At 43.6% G+C, this 22,146-nt stretch overlaps 1 protein-coding gene across 1 annotated transcript; it reads left to right on the top strand.

Moving 5' to 3' along the window:
* Positions 1 to 2,076: 2,076 nt before the first annotated feature.
* Positions 2,077 to 18,970, top strand: slc1a8b (solute carrier family 1 member 8b). The gene is made up of 11 exons (XM_017725470.2): positions 2,077 to 2,413; positions 6,464 to 6,543; positions 8,997 to 9,212; positions 12,341 to 12,383; positions 13,177 to 13,387; positions 14,763 to 14,862; positions 15,280 to 15,513; positions 15,712 to 15,906; positions 16,222 to 16,356; positions 16,636 to 16,750; positions 17,397 to 18,970. The coding sequence occupies exons 1-11, from the start codon at positions 2,171 to 2,173 to the stop codon at positions 17,550 to 17,552; spliced, it is 1,728 nt and encodes a 575-aa protein (XP_017580959.1). The 5' UTR covers positions 2,077 to 2,170; the 3' UTR covers positions 17,553 to 18,970.
* The last annotated feature ends 3,176 nt before the right edge of the window (positions 18,971 to 22,146 follow it).

Genomic DNA, 22,146 nt, shown 5'->3' with positions numbered 1-22,146 from the left:
CTCTGCAGGTTTGGCTCATTAAGTGGATCCTGTGGGCAGGGCGTAGAGCGGAAAGGAGCACGCCGGCCGCAATCCCATTAAAGCCATGACGCTGGGCGTCTGTGAATAGACTGCACACGCAGGGCAGGAGAGGCAGGAGAACCCACTGAGAACATCCTTTTTCCATGTGAGTGAGGAGGAGAGATCGTTCCTCCTGCTAAACGCCAAGTGTGGGGTTCAGCCTCCTGGTTACCTCACACTCATATGATAAATGCAGGAGAGAACCAGACGAAGAACCCAGAGAAGAACATCCAGCACCGCACTCACCATGCAGAGCCTCTGAACTGTGAAATTATCTCTTAGCCAGTGGAATCATCCTGAGTTTAATCTAAACACTTAATATTCCTCATTATGGGATTGTAGTAAGAATGTAATAAGATTGTTCACCCTCTGGGGTCTGAGCTCATTCTCTCCTTCTCTTTATATACATTCATCTCTTCTTAAACTCTCCTCTAAAGATTCTTCATAGAACAGGATCCTCATCTGTTTCATATCTAAACGCTCCGTTATCTTCATCACTACTTTCCAAACCTGCTGCAGCAGCTTCAGCAGCTGGAAACTCTCTGACGCCGTTTCACACGAGTCTCCGATGTGGACTGAATGAAGAATGAAGGGTTTCCAGTGTGACGGTCAGTCCTTAGTGATCTCCTGAGTGTCCGTCGGTCAGTTTCACACAGAATGTAGACAGACACACGAATCCAGCAGCTCCACACGGTGAGAGGCAGATGACGTGTATCAGCCCCTCTTCACAGGCTCATAACTCCAGATGTGAGTCTCGTAGGATCTCATGATGAGATGGAATGGAAAAGGCCGCTCTACGGATTCAGGAAGGGTTTGAACTGGATTTCTGAGCTGGATCATCACAAAGACACAGATACAGAAACAGGGAATATGAGGCACGGGCGAGTTTGTGGAGCCCAGAGGGTTCACTTATTTCTAGACATTGGTTTAACTTGTTATAAACAGTTTCATCCAGTGAAAGTGTTTGGTTCCACTGGCAGATCGTTTTGTATGTGGCAATCGTCATTTCTTAAAATAAGCACAATTATCTCACAGTAAACATAGAAAGAAGCTTTTATTTCTTCACAATAATCTCATGACAAGGAATATTACATGTAAAGACTAATGATGTTTCCAAATTTTTGCAGTAGAGCAGCTGCATTTATTGAACACTGTTATGCAAAAATGTGTCGATGTGGGGCTTCTAGCTGAGGCTAATTAGAGATAAATAAATAAATAATAAACAAAACAGTAAATAAAAACATACAGCATTAAGCTCCATGCTTTGTATTTATAAGCCTGTAGAGATAATAGATCTTTTCTATATTCAAGAAATCTCAGATCTATTGGTTTGTTGGTTTTATGTTACCGTCCATTTTCTTTTTTAAAATTCCAGTAAAAATGATATTAAGTACACATTATTCATCATGGTATCCCAGATAGTTGCTAGGGAATTGTTAAGTGGTTGCTATGATAATGGATATAATGATCCATTTTTAAAAAGGTTCTATTTAGAAACATATACAAAACATTCTCCACCAATTTGAAGAACCTTTTCACTGGGCAATGAACCATTTAAGCATTGTTCTTACTGAAGAACCCTAGAAGAACCATCATTATTAAGAGTGTAGATGATCTACAAATATCTCCTGAGAAGTGAAGGAGTTACTCTTTCAGGCCGTTTTGGAGGGGAATGGATAAATGAGAGGGTGATCTCCGGACATGAAACAGCTCCTTCAAAATTAGACCAAAGAGCCTGGTCAGCAGCTGCGCATTTTCCACCTCAACGCCACAATGAGACGTCCACTCCCAGCTCAGACTGGCCACTTCATTGGGAATAAGTGTCCAGAACACATGAAGGTCAAGCAGGTCAAGCACCGGACTGACCCAGAAGTCTGAAAGTGTGGTGCTCTCTGTTCATTCATGAGCTCATGATCTCAGACTCCTCCTCCTCACAGTCAATGGTCCCAGACCTCTAAGTCTAATGCACCTCCAATTCCATTAGCCGGCTAATCTCGGCAGGGTGGCGCAGCGCCGGCTTGGAGCTATCCTTGATTGCTTAATCTGTAGTTAGAAACACTTTACCACGAACCGCCTGCGCAACACTTCCTGGGCTCCGGGGGTCTCGGACATGGAGGACAGGCAGAGCAGCAGCAGACGCTCCTCGTCTCAGTCCCAGTCCCCTCTGGACACGCCCTGGAGAGCCATGGTGGAGTACCTGAAGAACGTCCTGCACAACACGGTGTCCCTGAAGGTCCGGGAGTGGGTGAAGGACTACTGCAGGAAGAACGGCCTGCTGACCCTGTCCGTGCTGGCCGTGGTGACCGGCTGCGTGGTGGGCTTCATGCTGAGGAGCCTGAACTTGTCCACTCAGGTAATTTCAGCACTGACTGTACAGGCAACACTGTATTATGAGGATCACAGACTGAGGTCTTGATCTCTGGTCAATAAAGCGGTTCTAAATGGTTTCAGTGGATTAAGACCTGAATTAGAACATTATTGGAATTTTATTATGTGAAAATCACTAATAATTGCCTCGTTAGTTGCACAATAAATACATTAATGAGCTGTATTACTATATTAACTGGAGATCTGTTACGTTTCTGCATCATTAGCTGTAACAACTTTAGAGTTAATAAGACTTTAATGAGACATTAATGTGTTTTTATCACTAATTAGAGTCTAAAAAGTGCTAAAACAAGTACCCAACAAGTAAATCTGTGCCTCTTTTATCCAAAGTAAAGACGATTTTATAACATCTTAGTAGCTAAAACATTCAAGATAGGAATGTTTGATGTTATTTATAACTAAATGTGAATAAATAACACAATAAACAAATCAGCCCTGTTCATTATGACGTGTACTAGAACATAATCTGAAGGCCTGATATGTGAAAATCACTCATACCTGCATTATTAGTTGTAATAATGCTCGGGAAACTGTGATGCATGAATGAATTATGCATATCTGCTCACATCTGCTCATATCTGCTCATATAATTAGCAACCTTTGCCTGACAGGTTCTAGGTAGTGTCAGGTGGCTTCTGGACTGTAGCGCATTAGTGCTAATAAGAGTTTAATACATCATTATTACTTTAAAATGCATTAAGTTCAAGTTTTCATCAGACTGAGTTTTTTAACAAGTCTCTTTGCGCCAAAAACTGGAATAAATCTTTGAGATATTGTGAAAAAAAAAAACAGTGAAAATTTGTCCACATTCTGTCGTAATTGATGATGAGCTGATCTTTCCTTTAAAATATGGGACACAAACTGATTGTTTAGTGCTTTTAGTCCCAAAGTAGTGCTGATTAAGACTAGTATTAGCTGTAAAGTGATAAACAGTAATTATTGTTATAATTGTTTATTGCACATTATTGCAGCTAATAGTGCGATTATGTATGTAACAGGCCAATCAGAGCACAGAGTAACAGTCCACAGTGATGAAAGCATTTAGAAATGCCTGATTAAGGTCAAATGGAAGCGTTATATGTATATACGGTATATGTGTTATATGTATATATGGTATATGTATATACTGTACGGTTGGACTGTGGAAGTCTAAATGATCTGTAAACTTGTTAAATTACTGATTCATCAATATGTCAATCACAATCACAGTCGGTATGATTATGATATTTTGTATTAGCTTGTGCGAGTAGCAGAACCATTATTGGTGCTATATAGAAACCTTTTAGAACCATCTACAACACAGTCTCCATCAGTCTGAAGAACAATTTCACCAGGTAAAGAACTCTAGGATCTGCATGGAACCTTTTTGAAGATGGTTCTATGTAGCACCCGACAGTGTTCTGCTATTGTTACAATGTCAAGTTTGTAAATAAGAAGAAGAAGAACGCTTTTTGGTGCTATATAGAACCAGAAGAACTATTTCACTATGCACAGAACCATTAAGGCATGCAATGGTTCTTTCAGTGTTCCTGGTTCAATAAAGCCATTGTCTTTACTAAAGAACCCTTGAAGAACTGACTTTTAGGAGGCCTCAGGTGTTTTCAGCTGGCTCAAATATTCATCTGTAGAACAGCAGTGGAAGTTCTTAGTACATCCAGCATCTCTCAGCACCGGAACTACGAGGTGGACTTTGGCTTCTTCTTCTAACTTTCCATTCCACCTTAAATAGCCTGAGTCGCCAGACTGTAACAGCTGCTCGATTTAAGGTGGATCGTAAAAGTTTAATAAGTTAAGTGATCCTTTTTTGATCCCACAACCGGGGAAATTCCACCTCCGCATTTAACCCGTCCGTGAAGTGAAACACCTCATACACACCAGTGAACACACACACTAGGGGGCAGTGAGCACACTTGCCTGGAGCGGTGGGCAGCCCTATCCACGGCACCCGGGGAGCAGTGGGGGGTTAGGTGTCTTGCTCAAGGACACCTGAGTCATGGACTGTCGGCCCTGGGGATCGAACCGGCGACCTTCTGGTCACAGGGCCAGATCCCTAACCTCCAGCCCACGACTGCCCCAAATAATAAATTTAAAAAAAAATTTATAAAAGAGCCGACTGTGTAGGAGCTGAACATTGAGTTCTTTCTTGGTGGTGGAGTTAAAGAGGAGGAGAGTTTTACTGAAGCTCAGAGTTAAAGAGGAGGAGAGTTTTACTGAAGCTCAGAGTTAAAGAGGAGGAGAGTTTTACTGAAGCTCAGAGTTAAAGAGGAGGAGAGTTTGACTGAAGCTCAGAGTTAAAGAGGAGGAGAGTTTTACTGAAGCTCAGAGTTAAAGAGGAGGAGAGTTTTACTGAAGCTCAGAGTTAAAGAGGAGGAGAGTTTGACTGAAGCTCAGAGTTAAAGAGGAGGAGAGTTTTACTGAAGCTCAGAGTTAAAGAGACGGAGAGTTTGACTGAAGCTCAGAGTTAAAGAGGAGGAGAGTTTTACTGAAGCTCAGAGTTAAAGAGGAGGAGAGTTTTACTGAAGCTCAGAGTTAAAGAGGAGGAGAGTTTTACTGAAGCTCAGAGTTAAAGAGGAGGAGAGTTTTACTGAAGCTCAGAGTTAAAGAGACGGAGAGTTTTACTGAAGCTCAGAGTTAAAGAGGAGGAGAGTTTTACTGAAGCTCAGAGTTAAAGAGGAGGAGAGTTTTACTGAAGCTCAGAGTTAAAGAGGAGGAGAGTTTTACTGAAGCTCAGAGTTAAAGAGGAGGAGAGTTTTACTGAAGCTCAGAGTTAAAGAGGAGGAGAGTTTTACTGAAGCTCAGAGTTAAAGAGGAGGAGAGTTTTACTGAAGCTCAGAGTTAAAGAGGAGGAGAGTTTTACTGAAGCTCAGAGTTAAAGAGACGGAGAGTTTTACTGAAGCTCAGAGTTAAAGAGGAGGAGAGTTTTACTGAAGCTCAGAGTTAAAGAGGAGGAGAGTTTTACTGAAGCTCAGAGTTAAAGAGGAGGAGAGTTTTACTGAAGCTCGGAGTTAAAGAGGAGGAGAGTTTTACTGAAGCTCGGAGTTAAAGAGGAGGAGAGTTTTACTGAAGCTCGGAGTTAAAGAGGAGGAGAGTTTTACTGAAGCTCAGAGTTAAAGAGGAGGAGAGTTTTACTGAAGCTCAGAGTTAAAGAGGAGGAGAGTTTTACTGAAGCTCAGAGTTAAAGAGGAGGAGAGTTTTACTGAAGCTCAGAGTTAAAGAGGAGGAGAGTTTTACTGAAGCTCAGAGTTAAAGAGACGGAGAGTTTTACTGAAGCTCAGAGTTAAAGAGGAGGAGAGTTTTACTGAAGCTCAGAGTTAAAGAGGAGGAGAGTTTTACTGAAGCTCAGAGTTAAAGAGGAGGAGAGTTTTACTGAAGCTCAGAGTTAAAGAGGAGGAGAGTTTTACTGAAGCTCAGAGTTAAAGAGGAGGAGAGTTTTACTGAAGCTCAGAGTTAAAGAGGAGGAGAGTTTTACTGAAGCTCAGTGTTAAAGAGACGGAGAGTTTGACTGAAGCTCAGAGTTAAAGAGACGGAGAGTTTGACTGAAGCTCAGAGTTAAAGAGGAGGAGAGTTTGACTGAAGCTCAGAGTTAAAGAGGAGGAGAGTTTTACTGAAGCTCAGAGTTAAAGAGGAGGAGAGTTTTACTGAAGCTCAGAGTTAAAGAGGAGGAGAGTTTTACTGAAGCTCAGACTTAAAGAGGAGGAGAGTTTTACTGAAGCTCAGAGTTAAAGAGGAGGAGAGTTTTACTGAAGCTCAGAGTTAAAGAGGAGGAGAGTTTTACTGAAGCTCAGAGTTAAAGAGGAGGAGAGTTTTACTGAAGCTCAGAGTTAAAGAGGAGGAGAGTTTTACTGAAGCTCAGAGTTAAAGAGGAGGAGAGTTTTACTGAAGCTCAGAGTTAAAGAGGAGGTGGGTTGAATTTCAGAGTTTCTGTTCTGCTGTTACTCTAGAATCAGCTGTTTCATTAAGAATGTGTCCTAATCTTATCAGAACGTTCTCAAACACCCACGTTCTCCTCCTCAAGGCCAAGATCTACTTCTCCTTCCCAGGAGAGCTGCTGATGAGGATGCTGAAGATGCTCATCCTTCCTCTCATCACGTCCAGGTAGAACCCCCTGCACCCACCATGTTTCACCAGCTTCAAAGTATGGTTCTTCAAAGGTTCCTTAAAAATGGAATGGTTCTGTTTAGAGCCATGAGTCCTATGTAGAACCATTTGTATGCTTAAATGCTTCTTTGCATGGTGAAATAGTTCTTCAGATGTACGAGTTAAATGTGTATGGTTCTATACAGCAGCAGACAAGGTTCTGCTCTTGACACAATGTCAAGTTTGTAATCTTTTTAGTCCTGTATAGAACCCTTTTCAAAAAGGGTAGTACCATTTTATCATCCAGAGAACCATGTCAGCATGTTTTACTATATAGCACCTTTTTGAAAATGGTTCTATACAGCACCAAAAAAGATTCTGCTGTTGTTACTGTATCAAGTTTGTTTACAATAGAATAACATTTTTGTGCTGTATAGAACCATTTTCAAAAACGTTCTATATGGAACCATACGTAACACATCCTCCATCGATCTGAAGAACAATTTCAACATGCAGAACCATTTGGGAATGCAAATTGTTCTATATGGAACTCATGGTTCAAACATTACCATTACCTTTACTAAAGAACCCTTGAAGAACCATTTTTATAGAGTGTTTGTACAGTTTTAGACGTTCTCATGTTTTGTTTTTGTAGATCTTTGAATCACAGCGGTTTCATTTTTAGGCTGATGTAGAGAAACGCAGTGAAAACTGAGCTGAGATCAGATTCATCACCGCAGAAAACGGAGTGACAGGAACTTTAAATCAGCTCTAAACGTCTGAAACTCCTCACTGCGGCTGCATTCACCTCTCCAGGCTGAAGAGGCTCAGATCCTGTTCACTTTACAAGCCTCATTTCTCAAATCCAACGTTTTTGCTCAAATCGGATCTTCCTGACACGATGGTAAGAGCTTTAAATCTGTCATTACTGTGCACGTATGAAAGCGGCTCAGGTCGGATTTGAAGAGATCAGATTTGTGTCCACACGGCTCTGGAAACATCCGATCTGAGTCACATATGGGCAGAAAATCGGATTTGAGCCACTTCAACCTGGTAATGTGAACGCAGCCTTTCATGTGTGGTCCTAGATTGGGTGCGTATCCGATTCGTGGCCATGTGACTTTAATGCGACACGGATCGGAATTCATGCGCTTTTTCTCCATCATTCAGCGTTACCGTGGCGAACAGCGCCGACCAGCCGTTAAAGCCTGTAAACGGTGGAAAAGCAGCTCATCTCACCTTTTCCTCCTCCGTCTGGCTCTAATAATGAAGCTGAGAGCTGATCAGAGTTAATGATCTTCTCAGCGAAGCTCGTTCTGCTCGTTAGTTTGTGCTGATGATGCAGTGATTCAGTCATGTGACGTCACTGAGTAGGAGGAGCTCATGAGGGTCAGTTCAGGAGCCGGTTCATCACATTAATGACCGATTAGAGTCACTGACCTAAACGAGTCAGAACCGTCGAGTCAGAGACCGGATCTGAGCAGCAAGGCCTGTAATGTGAACGCAGCCGAGGAGGCTGTTGTGAGAACACGGTAAGATTCACTCAGGACTGACCGTCACGCCGGACACCCTTCGTCCTTCATTCAGTCCACACCGGAGGCTCGTGTGAAACGGCGTCAGAGTTTCCAGCTGCTGAAGCTGCTGCAGTGGGTTTGGAAAGCAGTGATGAAGATAACGGAGCGTTTAGATATGAAACAGATGAGGAACCTGTTCTATGAAGAACCTTTAGAGGAGAGGAACGAACGGAGAGAGGACAACCTCAGAGTCCAGATCATCAAATAAAACCGGATCTGCTGATTCAATAAAACACAAAAAGGCTGAATCGGTTTAGACGCTCTACAGTTTAGCCAGAAACGCTAATGTTGCTAACAGCCCTGCTGAAAAACCCATAGGAACCGTGGTGGATCCTGATGGTCCTGTAATGTGTTTTTCTAATGGGTTGATGTCTCAGTGTAAAGGACTCTAATGGTTTAACAGAAGACCAGTGGCTGATTCTACATGGTTCCCTAATGGGATCTAAAGGTGTTTTAAGGAAACTAGTGGCCTCTACTGGAAACCATTCAGCCAATTCCCATTAGGAAGAAAAAACATTAGATTTAAATCCTAATGGTTTCTAATGGTTCTTTTCCACAGGGAGGAAGTGGAAGTGATTAGTCACCAAATGACAGCATGCTAACTGCTGGTTACTAGCTTTCATTAACTGATAGCCATGTTAGCCTATTAGCCACGTTAGCATACTGACAGCCATGTTAGCCTATTAGCAATGTTAGCATACTGACAGCCATGTTAGCATATTAGCCATGTTAGCATATTTGGTTGTGGCAACACTTTAAATCAGTGTTGGTTTACTGTTACAACATATTTATCAGTGTGTTAGCAAGATGAAATTTGAAATTGTCTCTAGTTGCTGTTGCTTCCCTTCTTACTGGAATTTCAATTTGCAATAAATGAATATGCCATTATGTGTACAGTTTAATGTCCGGTCTGTCAGCCATGGACACCAAGGCCAGTGGGCGTCTGGGTCTGCTGACCATCACATACTACCTGTGGACCACCTTCATCGCTGTGATTGTGGGGATTATCCTGGTTCTGGTGGTCCATCCTGGGACGGGGACTGAGAAGGAAGGACACAGAATCTCGGGGGGTCCAGTCATGACCTCCGCAGATGCTCTGCTTGACCTCATCAGGTTTGTATCACACCTCACTGTGCAGCAATATTCACGTCAACATGACCTACTGACTGAGGCTGGAGGGTTAAATCATCCAATCAGGATTGTTCTCTCTGTGGTAGATACAGCTGAGCTGCTCTCCCATTGGTTAGGACTTCAGGATCTGGACTGAATGCCTTACACACTAGATTAACTAGCAACATCATTAGGACGTGATAGAGGAACCCATCATGCTTTGGTCTGCAATGTGAGTGGTACCAAAAACATTTTCTAAACTGTAGAACAGACTCGGTTTATATCACAATACCTACATTTAGAGTCGGTTATTCATTCAGTCTAATGAGAAACTGTAGAACGGACTCGGTTTATATCACAATACCTACATTTAGAGTCGGTTATTCATTCAGTCTAATGAGAAACTGTAGAACGGACTCGGTTTATATCACAATACCTACATTTAGAGTCGGTTATTCATTCAGCCTAATGAGAAACTGTAGAACGGACTCGGTTTATATCACAATACCTACATTTAGAGCCGGTTATTCATTCAGCCTAATGAGAAACTGTAGAACGGACTCTGTTTATATCACAATACCTACATTTAGAGTCGGTTATTCATTCAGTCTAATGAGAAACTGTAGAACGGACTCGGTTTATATCACAATACCTACATTTAGAGCCGGTTATTCATTCAGTCTAATGAGAAACTGTAGAACGGACTCGGTTTATATCACAATACCTACATTTAGAGTCGGTTATTCATTCAGTCTAATGAGAAACTGTAGAACGGACTCGGTTTATATCACAATACCTACATTTAGAGTCGGTTATTCATTCAGCCTAATGAGAAACTGTAGAACGGACTCGGTTTATATCACAATACCTACATTTAGAGCCGGTTATTCATTCAGCCTAATGAGAAACTGTAGAACGGACTCGGTTTATATCACAATACCTACATTTAGAGCCGGTTATTCATTCAGTCTAATGAGAAACTGTAGAACGGACTCGGTTTATATCACAATACCTACATTTAGAGTCGGTTAATCATTCAGTCTAATGAGAAACTGTAGAACGGACTCGGTTTATATCACAATACCTACATTTAGAGCCAGTTATTCATTCAGTCTAATGAGAAACTGTAGAACGGACTCGGTTTATATCACAATACCTACATTTAGAGTCGGTTATTCATTCAGTCTAATGAGAAACTGTAGAACAGACTCGGTTTATATCACAATACCTACATTTAGAGTCGGTTACTCATTCAGTCTAATGAGAAACTGTAGAACAGACTCGGTTTATATCACAATACCTACATTTAGAGTCGGTTATTCATTCAGCCTAATGAGAAACTGTAGAACGGACTCGGTTTATATCACAATACCTACATGTAGAGTCGGTTATTCATTCAGCCTAATGAGAAACTGTAGAACGGACTCGGTTTATATCACAATACCTACATTTAGAGTCGGTTATTCATTCAGTCTAATGAGAAACTGTAGAACGGACTCGGTTTATATCACAATACCTACATTTAGAGTCGGTTATTCATTCAGTCTAATGAGAAACTGTAGAACGGACTCGGTTTATATCACAATACCTACATTTAGAGCCGGTTATTCATTCAGTCTAATGAGAAACTGTAGAACAGACTCGGTTTATATCACAATACCTACATTTAGAGCCGGTTATTCATTCAGTCTAATGAGAAACTGTAGAACAGACTCGGTTTATATCACAATACCTACATTTAGAGTCGGTTATTCATTCAGTCTAATGAGAAACTGTAGAACGGACTCGGTTTATATCACAATATCTACATTTAGAGCCGGTTATTCATTCAGTCTAAAGAGAAACTGTAGAACGGACTCGGTTTATATCACAATACCTACATTTAGAGTCGGTTATTCATTCAGCCTAATGAGAAACTGTAGAACGGACTCGGTTTATATCACAATACCTACATTTAGTCATTTTGACTACAAATGGACGTTGTACAATATACAAAATAATATTTTAACTCAATCAAAATATTGTTGCCATATGGTTAGATACTTTTTAGAAGTAAAAATTCTTTAAACTTTTGTGTTCTAAGCAGGTTTGGACTGTTCCTATTGGTCCATTCATCATGAAATTTTCACACAAAGTAAAGAGCAGCTAGACTTTTCATATTATATAAAAATGGGCAAGAACCAATACAAGATTCCTAAGTGATACTTTTTTAATCCCACAAAGAGGGAAATTCCACCTCCGCATTTGTGAAGTGAAATACCACAGCGAATACACAGACACTAGGGGGCAGTGAGCACACTTGCCCAGAGCGGTGGGCAGCCCTATCCACAGCGCCCGGGGAGCAGTTGGGGGTTAGGTGTCTTGCTCAAGGACACCTCAGTCATGGACTGTCAGCCCTGGGGATCGAACCGGCAACCTTCCGGTCACAGGGCCGGTCCCCTAACCTCCAGCCCACAACTGTCCCTCCATCCTAGCTTGATGCCACAGCCATACGTAACCAAGAGTCCAATAAGCAGATAGTGTTCTTGATAGCATGGTGTCAGATGAAGAGGCCTGGCTTGCAGATTAGCAGGAGCCCTTCGACTCTGTAGGCCTCAGTGTTAGTGAGGGAGTTCAGATCATCTCCCTGCAGAACTGAGACCCCTCAGTCAGAATCGTATCACCTGTAGCGATGAGGATCCATTAGACCATTCATTTCAATCGATCAGTCTTCTTAGAGAGCAGTTACATAACCGCTCTGCTGGGACGCATGTGCTGGAGGCTTAGACTGCGCCTGGGCCCAATCCCGTCACGGAACGGCAGGCTCAGGGTATTTTTAGCGGGATGTGAATGGTCAGGATTTGCGCTCCTGAGCTCCAGAACAGATTTAACAGGATTCCAGTGTCCGGCCAAGGCCTCCTGCGTGGGAGCCGTTATAAATAAAAGCTTAGCGTCTAACCTCTCACCTCCGAAATCCACGGCTTTTTATACTGACCACGCTTTCCTGTCCAGCTCACACGCCCGACGCCACGAAAACAAAGTGCACTGTAGCTTCTGCGTGACTGCAGCGGGAACCCGAATGGTCTCTGAACATGTGGAACCATAACAGGCGTAACGGCTTAACATTCATTCTTTATCTGTTTCTTTTTCAGGAACATGATCCCTTCCAACCTGATAGAAGCCACATTTCAGCAGGTGAGGAGGAATAAATTTATAATTCCTGAATGAAACCTGTTGATGAAACCAGTGCAGACCGGCCTGAAAACCAGCATCCGAAACAAATATGTCTTGTTCTGAGACGTTGTGCTCCCGTCATAAGATCATCTACCTTATTTCTGCTCATTTCTTACCTGGTTTATCAAGAAAAATTACCATTAAACTGGCAGCTAATTTAAACTGGCAGCTAATTTAAACTGGCAGATAATTCTGCTGGTTTCAAGCTCATTTCTTAAACAAGCAAAACTTCGGCCACCATCGTGAGATAATCGCACTTAAAACAGGGAAAACATGTTTGGAAACAAGTTAAATCATCTTAAAATAGGCTTACAACAGTCTCAGCAGGAGGGATATTGGATGTGCTGAACAAATCTACGGTCATTATACTTGATAAGATGCCGTTTTCTGCTGGTTGTGCTGGGTTTTCCTGCAGGGAATTCCGCTGAAGTAATAAATTCCGCTGACTTTCTCCTTCTGAACTCAAATGTAGTCGTGCAGCTGAGATGTGTTTGGTGTCTGAAGTTTGCTGCTGTAGTTTTAGCACTGGTGCTACGAAGCTAATGTAGCTAACAAGCGATGGAAGCTTATAAGCATCTCCACCAGCTAGCGATCTCCTCTCAGGCTGAGTGGAGGAGCTCCATGTGTCTGATGGTCTTGGTTATGTGGGTTTCCTGAGCTGTTCGACTGACTGTCGACTCTTACAGGGATGTTTTATATTTAAGGCCCGGAACTTGAGGCTTTCGCTGATCCATCCTCATCATTTGCCTTTCAGTACAAAACGGATCTGGTGCCAAACGTCAAGAGCATCCCGCTCGACTCCCAAGCCAACTATGTTTACATCATGCCGGACTATGATAACCCTAAAATGGGCCACCCGGTGTTTCTGGAGCTGACTCCCGCTCCGGAGATCCACTACAAGGTGGTTCCCGGGAAGAGCAGCCAGATGAACGTCCTCGGCATCGTCATCTTCTCCGCCACGATGGGTGAGGATTCAGAGAATTCTGCCTGGAATGCTTCACTTTTCCTTTGATCTTTATAAAACACATTAGAATAAACCGGAATACAGTAGAATTAATAACAATATGGAATAGAACGGAATACAATAGAGCACAGAAACGAATGGACTGGAATAGAAAATAATGTATAAAAGAATCAAATAAAATGAAAAAACGATTGAATGTGTAAAAGATTAAAATGGAATAGAATAATAAAAGATTAGACTGGAAAAGTCAACAGAACGAGGCCATTTTAAGCCGTAAACCCATTAAAATGTCATTTTTTGAGGAAGTGTTGATCAGATTAAGAGAAAATGTCAAACCAGGAGCTGTTTTCACCACAAATGACTGACGGGGTGGATCCCTGGACCACTTTCCCCATTAAGCTGATATTAATGTAGACAAACAAAAACATAAAACTGGAAAGTCATTTTCATCCAAATGTTTTCATTAAAAAAATCTCAGATTTGATTTTAATTTCCTCTTCATTTAAAAAAATAACTGAAGGTTCTAAAATCATAATAAAATAAGCCGCTTTCCTGCGTAGGCAGCTTGGCAGGGTCACTGATGCAGCCAAATCAGACTGACCCATCTGATGGTCATTCAGCAAAAAACAACAAGAAGATGCAAATTTATATTTATATCAAAATAAATGTTGAGTTTTTACGAGGGGGAACAAGTTTTGCTTAAATTGACTTTTTTTTTCTTAAATGAAATAAAGAGAAAAACTCATTTAACATTAATTTGCTTGGAAATGAACAAATAGCCCAGTAATGATGGCGCTGGAGGTTCAGGGTTCGACCAAAACCACCATCTAAGACACGAACACACCTGGTGATGTTCAAACGCTGACCGTAGTGGTTTCGTCTGAAGATAAAGTGCGGACGCCTTTACGTCACTTCGCTGCTTTAACAGGCAGCAGGACATAGACTGAAGTGCTTAATGTGAGTTAAACTCCATCTGACGGAGTGACGTATCAGTTCAACAGGAAATGAGCTTCGACTCGGAGTTACTCAAACCCCTATTTAGATTGGGAAACACCTGTGAGTGAAAGAAGAGGTGGAGCTGTCCATCACGCAGAAACCTCGCCTGCGTTTTACCGATTTTTACTGAAATCCCGTCGAATTGTGTAAAACGCAGGATGAGCAGGCCGATGGAAGCGGTTCATTATGTGAGGTTCAGCTCGTGGTCAGTAAAGCTAATGTGGCTGTAGTCGTTCGGCCCGCTGGAGTCGGTTAGAGCGCCAAGCCTGTAAACGAAGAGCGAACCCTGCCAACATGGCGGAACGATGACGTGGATTCCCAGCCGCTGCGCCATCCCCCCTCAGAAAGATCTGACCTCCTCACTCCGTTGTGTCCTCCAGGTCTCCTGCTGGGCCGGATGGGTGAGAGAGGATCTCCGCTGGTCAACGTCTGCCTCTGCATCAACGAGTGTGTGATGAAGATCATCAACGCTGCCATGTGGTGAGTCAGACTGGACTGGACTGGACTGGAGAAAAGCTAATTTACCCAACTGCCAAACACCCCCCCCCCCCACCATACCCCCCCCCCACCGTACCCCAGAAATTAGAATCAAAGTTTTGCAGCTTCTGATGTAAAACAGTCTTAAGGAAATCCATAGAAAGATTTTTTAAATGTACACGAATAAATACATATACAAATATTTATTATAAATATCTAAACATTTAATTTGTTATATACATGCTCTTTAAAAAGATGGTTCTTGGAGTTCTTCGGTTATACACCACCACCTGCGTGCTTTAATGGCTCTGCACTGTGGAGACTGTTGTTCTTCCTCTGTCGTTACAGCGTCGAGCTCGTGACCCTTTCTTGGTTTGGGTTTTCAGTGCTCACTGGCTAAATTCCCCCGTCTCTGTGCAGGTATTTCCCGTTCGGTATCGTGTTCCTGGTTGCAGGGAAGATTCTGGACATGCATGATCCGGTCATCCTGGCGGAGAAGTTGGGGATGTACTTCATGACCGTTCTGGCCGGCCTGTTTGTGCACGGAGTCATCCTGCTGCCCTTGTTCTTCTTCCTCTTCACTAAGAAGAACCCCTTCAGCTACATCCGCGGCCTGCTGCAGGCGCTGGTCATTGCACTGGCCACTTCATCCAGGTACGGCGGGGCCTCTGCTGGCCGCTGGAGGAACTGCACACAGCTCCACAGCTCACACTGCGTCACAGGGTTCAGTCAGAACCATCATAAACGTTCTTTTATCTTAGTACCTTGTGTGACACTCTGGTAAAACTGCTGATAACATGTTCTCTCCCTCCCTCCCTCCCTCCCTCTCTCTCTCACCTCTGTGTCCTGCAGTTCGGCCACTCTGCCCATCACCATGAAGTGTTTGTTGGAGAACTGCCATGTGGACCGTAAAATCGCTCGGTTTGTGCTGCCTGTGGGAGCCACGATCAACATGGATGGAACGGCTCTGTATGAGGCAGTGGCTGCTATTTTCATCGCCCAGGTCAACGAGTATGAGCTGGACTTTGGACAGCTAGTGACCATCAGGTAAAACATTACAAACGGATTGATTGTACACTAACTGGCCACTTTATTAGAAACACCCCCTCATGCTGCCACTACCTGGACACTTTATTAGAAACACCTCCCTTGTTCTTTCACTAAGTGGCCACTTTATTAGAAACCCCTCTCCTGTAGCTCCTCCTTGCTGTTGCGCAATAAGAGACAAGACTACAAGACAGATGTTTCCAATAAAGTGGCCAGTGGGTGGAGCTATCATAAACAGACAGTATGAACTATGTTTTACAGGGAGAGGAAGTGATGTAATAATAACCCATAACCCCCTCCATCCCCTCCTTTCAGTATTACGGCTACAGCCGCGAGTATCGGAGCAGCCGGGATCCCGCAGGCTGGCCTCGTTACCATGGTGATCGTCCTCACCTCGGTGGGGTTACCACCTGATGACATCACACTTATCGTCGCCATTGATTGGATCCTGTAAGTGTGACATCAGAACAGAGCTCATTTGCATATATTTATTGTCTTAAAGGCACAGTAATGAACACAGTGAGTGTCCCTGTAATAATGCCTGATTTATGAATTTAAGGAGAGAAAAATATTTGCCTTAAATATAACATTGAATATAAAACGTGAGAATAATGTGGGACACAGGCTCTTTAAGCCATCCAGCCAGCTGCTTTCTGATCTACGTCTGAGACTCTCTGAGCTCGGTCACGTCTCTCAGACATCAGTCTGACTCTTCGTTCTGTTCTCCAGAGATCGGTTCCGCACCATGATCAACGTTCTGGGGGATGCGCTAGCTGCAGGAATCATGGCCCACCTGTGCAGGAAAGACTTCCAGCCCAACGTCCCCAGAAACAACGATCAGAGGGTGAGACAGTCCGACTTACAGTAGCGTTCGCCGGAATCACAGCCGCACGAGACGGCTCAGCGTTATTTACTGAAACATGCAAATGAGCTTCTGACAAATCACTGTATCTGTTTATTGTCTGGATGAATCCCTCACTTTATCCAGGGCTGAGTGGATAAGTCCACTGTCCACTCTATCAGCTCCACTGACCGTATAGCTGCACTCTGTAGTTCTACAGTTACAGACTGTAGTCCATCTGTTTCTCTGATACTCTGTTACCCTGTTCTTCAGTGGTCAGGACCCTCACAGAGCAGGTACTATTTGGGTGGTGGGTCATTCTCAGCACTGACGTGGTGGTGGTGTGTTAGTGTGTGTTGTGCTGGTGCGAGTGGATCAGACACAGCAGCACTGCTGGAGTTTTAAACACCTCAGTGTCAAACTGGGCAGCAGCAGATGAGCTGTCACCTCTGACTTTACATCTACAAGGTGGACCGACAGAGTAGGAGGGTGTAATAGAGTGGACAGTGAGTGGACACAGTGTTTAGGACTCCACTCAAACCAGAAACAAATTACAGACACCAAACAGGTCGTGTCTGATCGACTGTATTTGGGGAAAATCTGTAAATCTGAGAATTTACTGAACCGACACTGTAATCTGTGCTTCCAGAGAGACACAGTCACATCCTACTACGGAAACCAGAGTGTGCAGAGCATCCCCTCCTCCGAGGTGCCTCTGATCGCCAACCGAGACTACATCCTGGAGGTGGTGGGCGACCAGGTGATAGAGAGACCAACCGCTTTCTACAACCTCTGCCAAGTCTGAGTCTCTCCGAGGATCATCTGCAGGAAACCGCTGCCTTCGACTTCACCGGAACCTTCCCGCCCTCTTCCTTCTCCTTTGCTTCTGGTCGTGCCATTCTGAGTCTCCCTTACGCCAGAAACTGTTCCTTCAACTTCTGCACACACCTCCAGGGAACCAGTGAGAAACCACCCAGGAACCTCCGGGAAACCTGTAGGAAACCTCCATGGGAACTTCTGAGGAACCTTCAGGGCCCCTTGGCAGAACCAATGAGGAACCTTAATAAGAACCTGTGAGGAACCTTCAGGGAACCTCTGGGAAAACTGTGAGATGAAAGCTGAAGTTCTGAGATATACTTGAGACGTCATGTTCGAGTACTTGATTCTTTTTGTATTTTGTAAATTAGGGATTTTTTATTGATCTATATATAAATATATTTCTGTATGTACGTACGTTCTAGCGTTGCCTTAAAATGCAGCAAAGTTTCAAATCAATGAGTATCAATTAGATTTCAGTGACTTTTCAGCAAAAAAGTAAATCAGATTTACCGTTTTCTACTCAACATTACAGAAACAATCAGCCAAGAAAGTTCTGCTCATTTATTTTTGCACTGGAGCTAAAAAAGTAGTGTTAGCTTTGCTAACAAGACACCAGTGAGTCACAGCACCAGAAACCAGGCCAGCAGTTAGCAGTTAGCACCATGCTAACTTTCAGAATATACACTTCCAGGACTTGTTAGCAACATTAGCCTCCAAGATCCAGCGCTACTTATTTGGCTATAAGCTTCCATAACTTACCTATCTTAGCCTGATAGCTTCAGTGCTAACTGCTGGGGTTTGAGTTTTGTTAGCTACCTTAGCCCGATAGCTTCCGTGCTAACTGCTGGGGTTTGAGATTTGTTAGCTACCTTAGCCCGATAGCTTCAGTGCTAACTGCTGGGGTTTGAGGTTTGTTAGCTACCGTAGCCCGATAGCTTCAGTGCTAACTGCTGGGGTTTGAGGTTTGTTAGCTACCTTAGCCCGATAGCTTCAGTGCTAACTGCTGGGGTTTGTTGGCTACCGTAGCCCGATAGCTTCAGTGCTAACTGCTGGGGTATAAGCTTCCATTTGTTAGCCACTCATAGCTCCAGTGCTGAAACTAAAGAAGCTTTAAAGGAGAAATTCAGACTCCAGACATGTCTTGGCTAATCGCAGCAACGAGGTGAGAAAACTGAATTTGAACTCTGAGACCCGTTATGACTGTTAGCGTCTTCAGCGCCAGCATTACAGAGCCAGGACGTGCGCTGCATTGTGCTACTGAGGACGTTGAAGACTGGAAATGTTTTTAGGTGTAAGTGACGAACTGAGCGCACAGCAGAGGTTAGACGACAGCTTTCTGCTGACGTCAACTCTGAGCAGGAACACGTTCTTCACTGTTTTCTATTAAAAACATGAAAATACTTGTTCACTGTTTTGTATTTGAAGACCAAAGCCCAGTTAGCCGAGCGGCTACAGAGCCACCTCAGTTAGCCAAGCAGCTACAGAGCCACCTCAGTTAGCCAAGCAGCTACAGAGCCACCTCAGATAGCCGAGCGGCCAGGGAGCCACCTCAGAGAGCCAGCTAACTGAAGCACAGTAAGGGTGTAATAAATTCGGGGATCGATCCTTTCACTGCATTCATTTAGAATTTTTATAATCAATAACAGATTTTCATAATATTCAAAACAGAGATGCACAAAGTTGATTGCTTTAATTTGCACTAAAATATCTGCATTATTTTTATTCATTTAATTCTCACAACCCTCTACAGCTGCTTCACTTCTCTGTGATGCTCGTCCAGAAATTACTGTCTAAATGTTAACGCCTTTATTAATTCTTAGATATCCCATTTCAGTGTGTCACACAATTACTCAGACAGGATTTCCAGGATGTTTTATTTCAAAACAACTCAGTTACAGTCACTCTTTACAGAGGTTCTCTCACCGTCAATACTTTCAATACTTTTAAAATTGATTTTAATACAAAAAATGAAACACTCCAACGAACATGAACAAGCATGAACAACGAGCAAAAATAAATAGTCTTCGTCTCCCAGTCGACTGTGCTCCTGCATAAATTAAGGCTCACGCCTGGCGCCGCTCCAGTAAAACCCAGTCTGAGAACTGAATCCAGTAGCTAACTTAACTTAAAGGCTGTTAAAGATCAAAGGAAGCCGTGTGATCGTTTCAGCGGCGGACTAAAAGATCAACAGTCCACTTCAAAAACACAGCCTGGACCTTCTGACCCGCCGCCCACCTTAACAAAACAACACGGCTTCGGACCCGCTGACGGCTCAGCCAGTCTGATAGTGTAGTGACTGAAATACGGTTTATTATAAAAGCCATAAAAAGGTTCTTCAGAGCAGCGGAACCACTTTCAGTTCCCTCAACATGTCAATGCGTGCAGGTTCGTATGAGGTGCAAGTGTGGAGAACATTTTCAAACCTCCATGTCACTACACCAATTAAATGTTTTACCTAGTACCATACGTCTGAGCCAAGAACCCTTCAGGAACCTGCGTTTTCAGGAGCGTGTGGAGCAGCGCGGTTCGTTCCTGAAGACGGTAAGTGGAGCTGCACAGGCCGAGCGTCTGCTACGTGATCATGAGCGAGTTTATGTTCTTCTTCTGAATGAACACTAAAGTTTTAGTGCTACTGCTGAGCTGAAGGCGAATGAACCGAAGAAACGGCAGAGCAGGATCGACCCGAAGGCACCGCGCTGCTAACGCGGCTCCGGGAAACACCATGGATTACTAACAAATCCAAATATCTGTTTTAAAGTCTTTTGGTCCTCTATCTCTCAAAACCTAACGAAGGAATCCGTGAAAGCTACAGGCCTCTCGCTAAACGGCAAAGCCTCAGTTTGGCAAGAAGTTAGCCAAGCGGCTAGGGAGCTACCTCGGTTAGCCAAGCGGCTAGGGAGCTACCTCGGTTAGCCAAGCGGCCAGGGAGTTACCTCAGATAGCCAAATGACCAGAGAGTTACCTCGGTTAGCCAAGTCCCGGGAATAAGTTAAACTTTTTTTAACCCAAGCTACATTAGCCAGAATTAGCTTCTGAATGTGTTAGCTAGCTAATTAGCCATCATGGTTGAGGGTTCAGCCCAATCCTAAACTTAAACCTGCCTTCTGAAGTGATTTACGATAGCTAATGTTCTTCAGACTGAGTTAGCATCAACTCCATTACTTTGAATTAGCGATACACACCAGCTAGCGCTGTTTAGTAGCTAAACTCATCCCTGACTTTAGCTCTTAGTCATATTGAGCGATTTTACGCCAGCTAGCCATCATGGATTGGCAGGTTCTTAACCCTACACTCTTACAAGGATGGTTCTTCAAGGGCTCTTTAATTTAAAAAAAAAAAAAAAAGTGGTTCTATACAGAACCACAAACACCCGAAGAATCACTTCATGATTAAATGGTTCTTTCCATGTTGAACTGGTTCTTCAAACTGGTGGAGAATGTGTATTTGGTTCTATATAGCACCAGAATGGGTCACAAGCCTGACACTGTAAAAGGAGAACCTTTTTGGTACTACATAAAACCACTTACAAAGAGGTTCTATATAGAACCTTATACAACACTCCATTAATCTGGAGAACCATTTCACAAAGACTTTCACTCCTGATAAAACATGCTGCATAAGAGTTTAGTACTTGGCCAACATGGCTGAGGGCGTCGCTAAACTCATCTCACTCACCCTCACACACACACTTTCTCCCTCAGGGTCGCAGGGGGGTGCTGGAGCCTATCCCAGCGGTCGTTGGGCAGGGCACACCCTGGACAGGTCGCCAGTCCATCACAGGGCAGACAGTCACTCACACCCAGGGGCAATTTAGCATGTCCTGCATGTCTTTGGACTGTGGGAGGAAACCGGAGAACCCGGAGGAACCCCACACAGACACAGGGAGAACATGCAGACTCCACACAGAGAGGACGCCGGTCACCCGGCCGGGGAATCGAACCCAGACCCTCATTGCTGTGAGGCGCCACCCACTGCGCCGCTCTAAACTCATCACCAGAACCCTAAATCTCCTGGATTAGCGATATAGGCTATCTGATCGGAAGTTAACCCCTCAACCACTTTTCCCCATAATCCTAGCCCCTTCACTCTGAACTCTGAATTTACGTCAGCTAACATTGTTAAGGGTGGAGCTAAACTTATCCCTAATCCTGATATTGGCCATTTTCTTCTGCACTAGCAATTTACACCAGCTAACAGAGCTGAGTGTGTCGCTAACCTCATCGCTAACCCAAACGTTAACCATTTTATTCTCAATATGAGATTTAAGATAGCTGGTTGGGTAAGCACCTAATCCTAATCCCACTACTCTGAATTAGCGATTTACACTAGCAAACACTGCTGGGGGTGTAGCTAACCTTGCTAACCCAAACCTGGACCTCTTTATTACGAAGGAGTGATGCTTGCTATCGTGGTTGGAGGAGGAGCTAATAACATCAACCGTTACACATCTAGAACCATAGCCTTTCATTCTGATTTAGCATTAGCTAAAGATCTTAGGGAAGCGGCTAACGTAGCTAACCATGAGCTGCCTTACCGACACGCCGCTTCGCCCTCTAGCTTCGGTAGTTCCCTGCGCAGTC

This window comes from Pygocentrus nattereri, chromosome 2 (assembly GCF_015220715.1).
Source record: "Pygocentrus nattereri isolate fPygNat1 chromosome 2, fPygNat1.pri, whole genome shotgun sequence".
NCBI lineage: Eukaryota > Metazoa > Chordata > Actinopteri > Characiformes > Serrasalmidae > Pygocentrus > Pygocentrus nattereri.
Note: the sequence above shows the minus strand (reverse complement) of the source record. Positions and strands in the feature narration are given on the sequence as shown.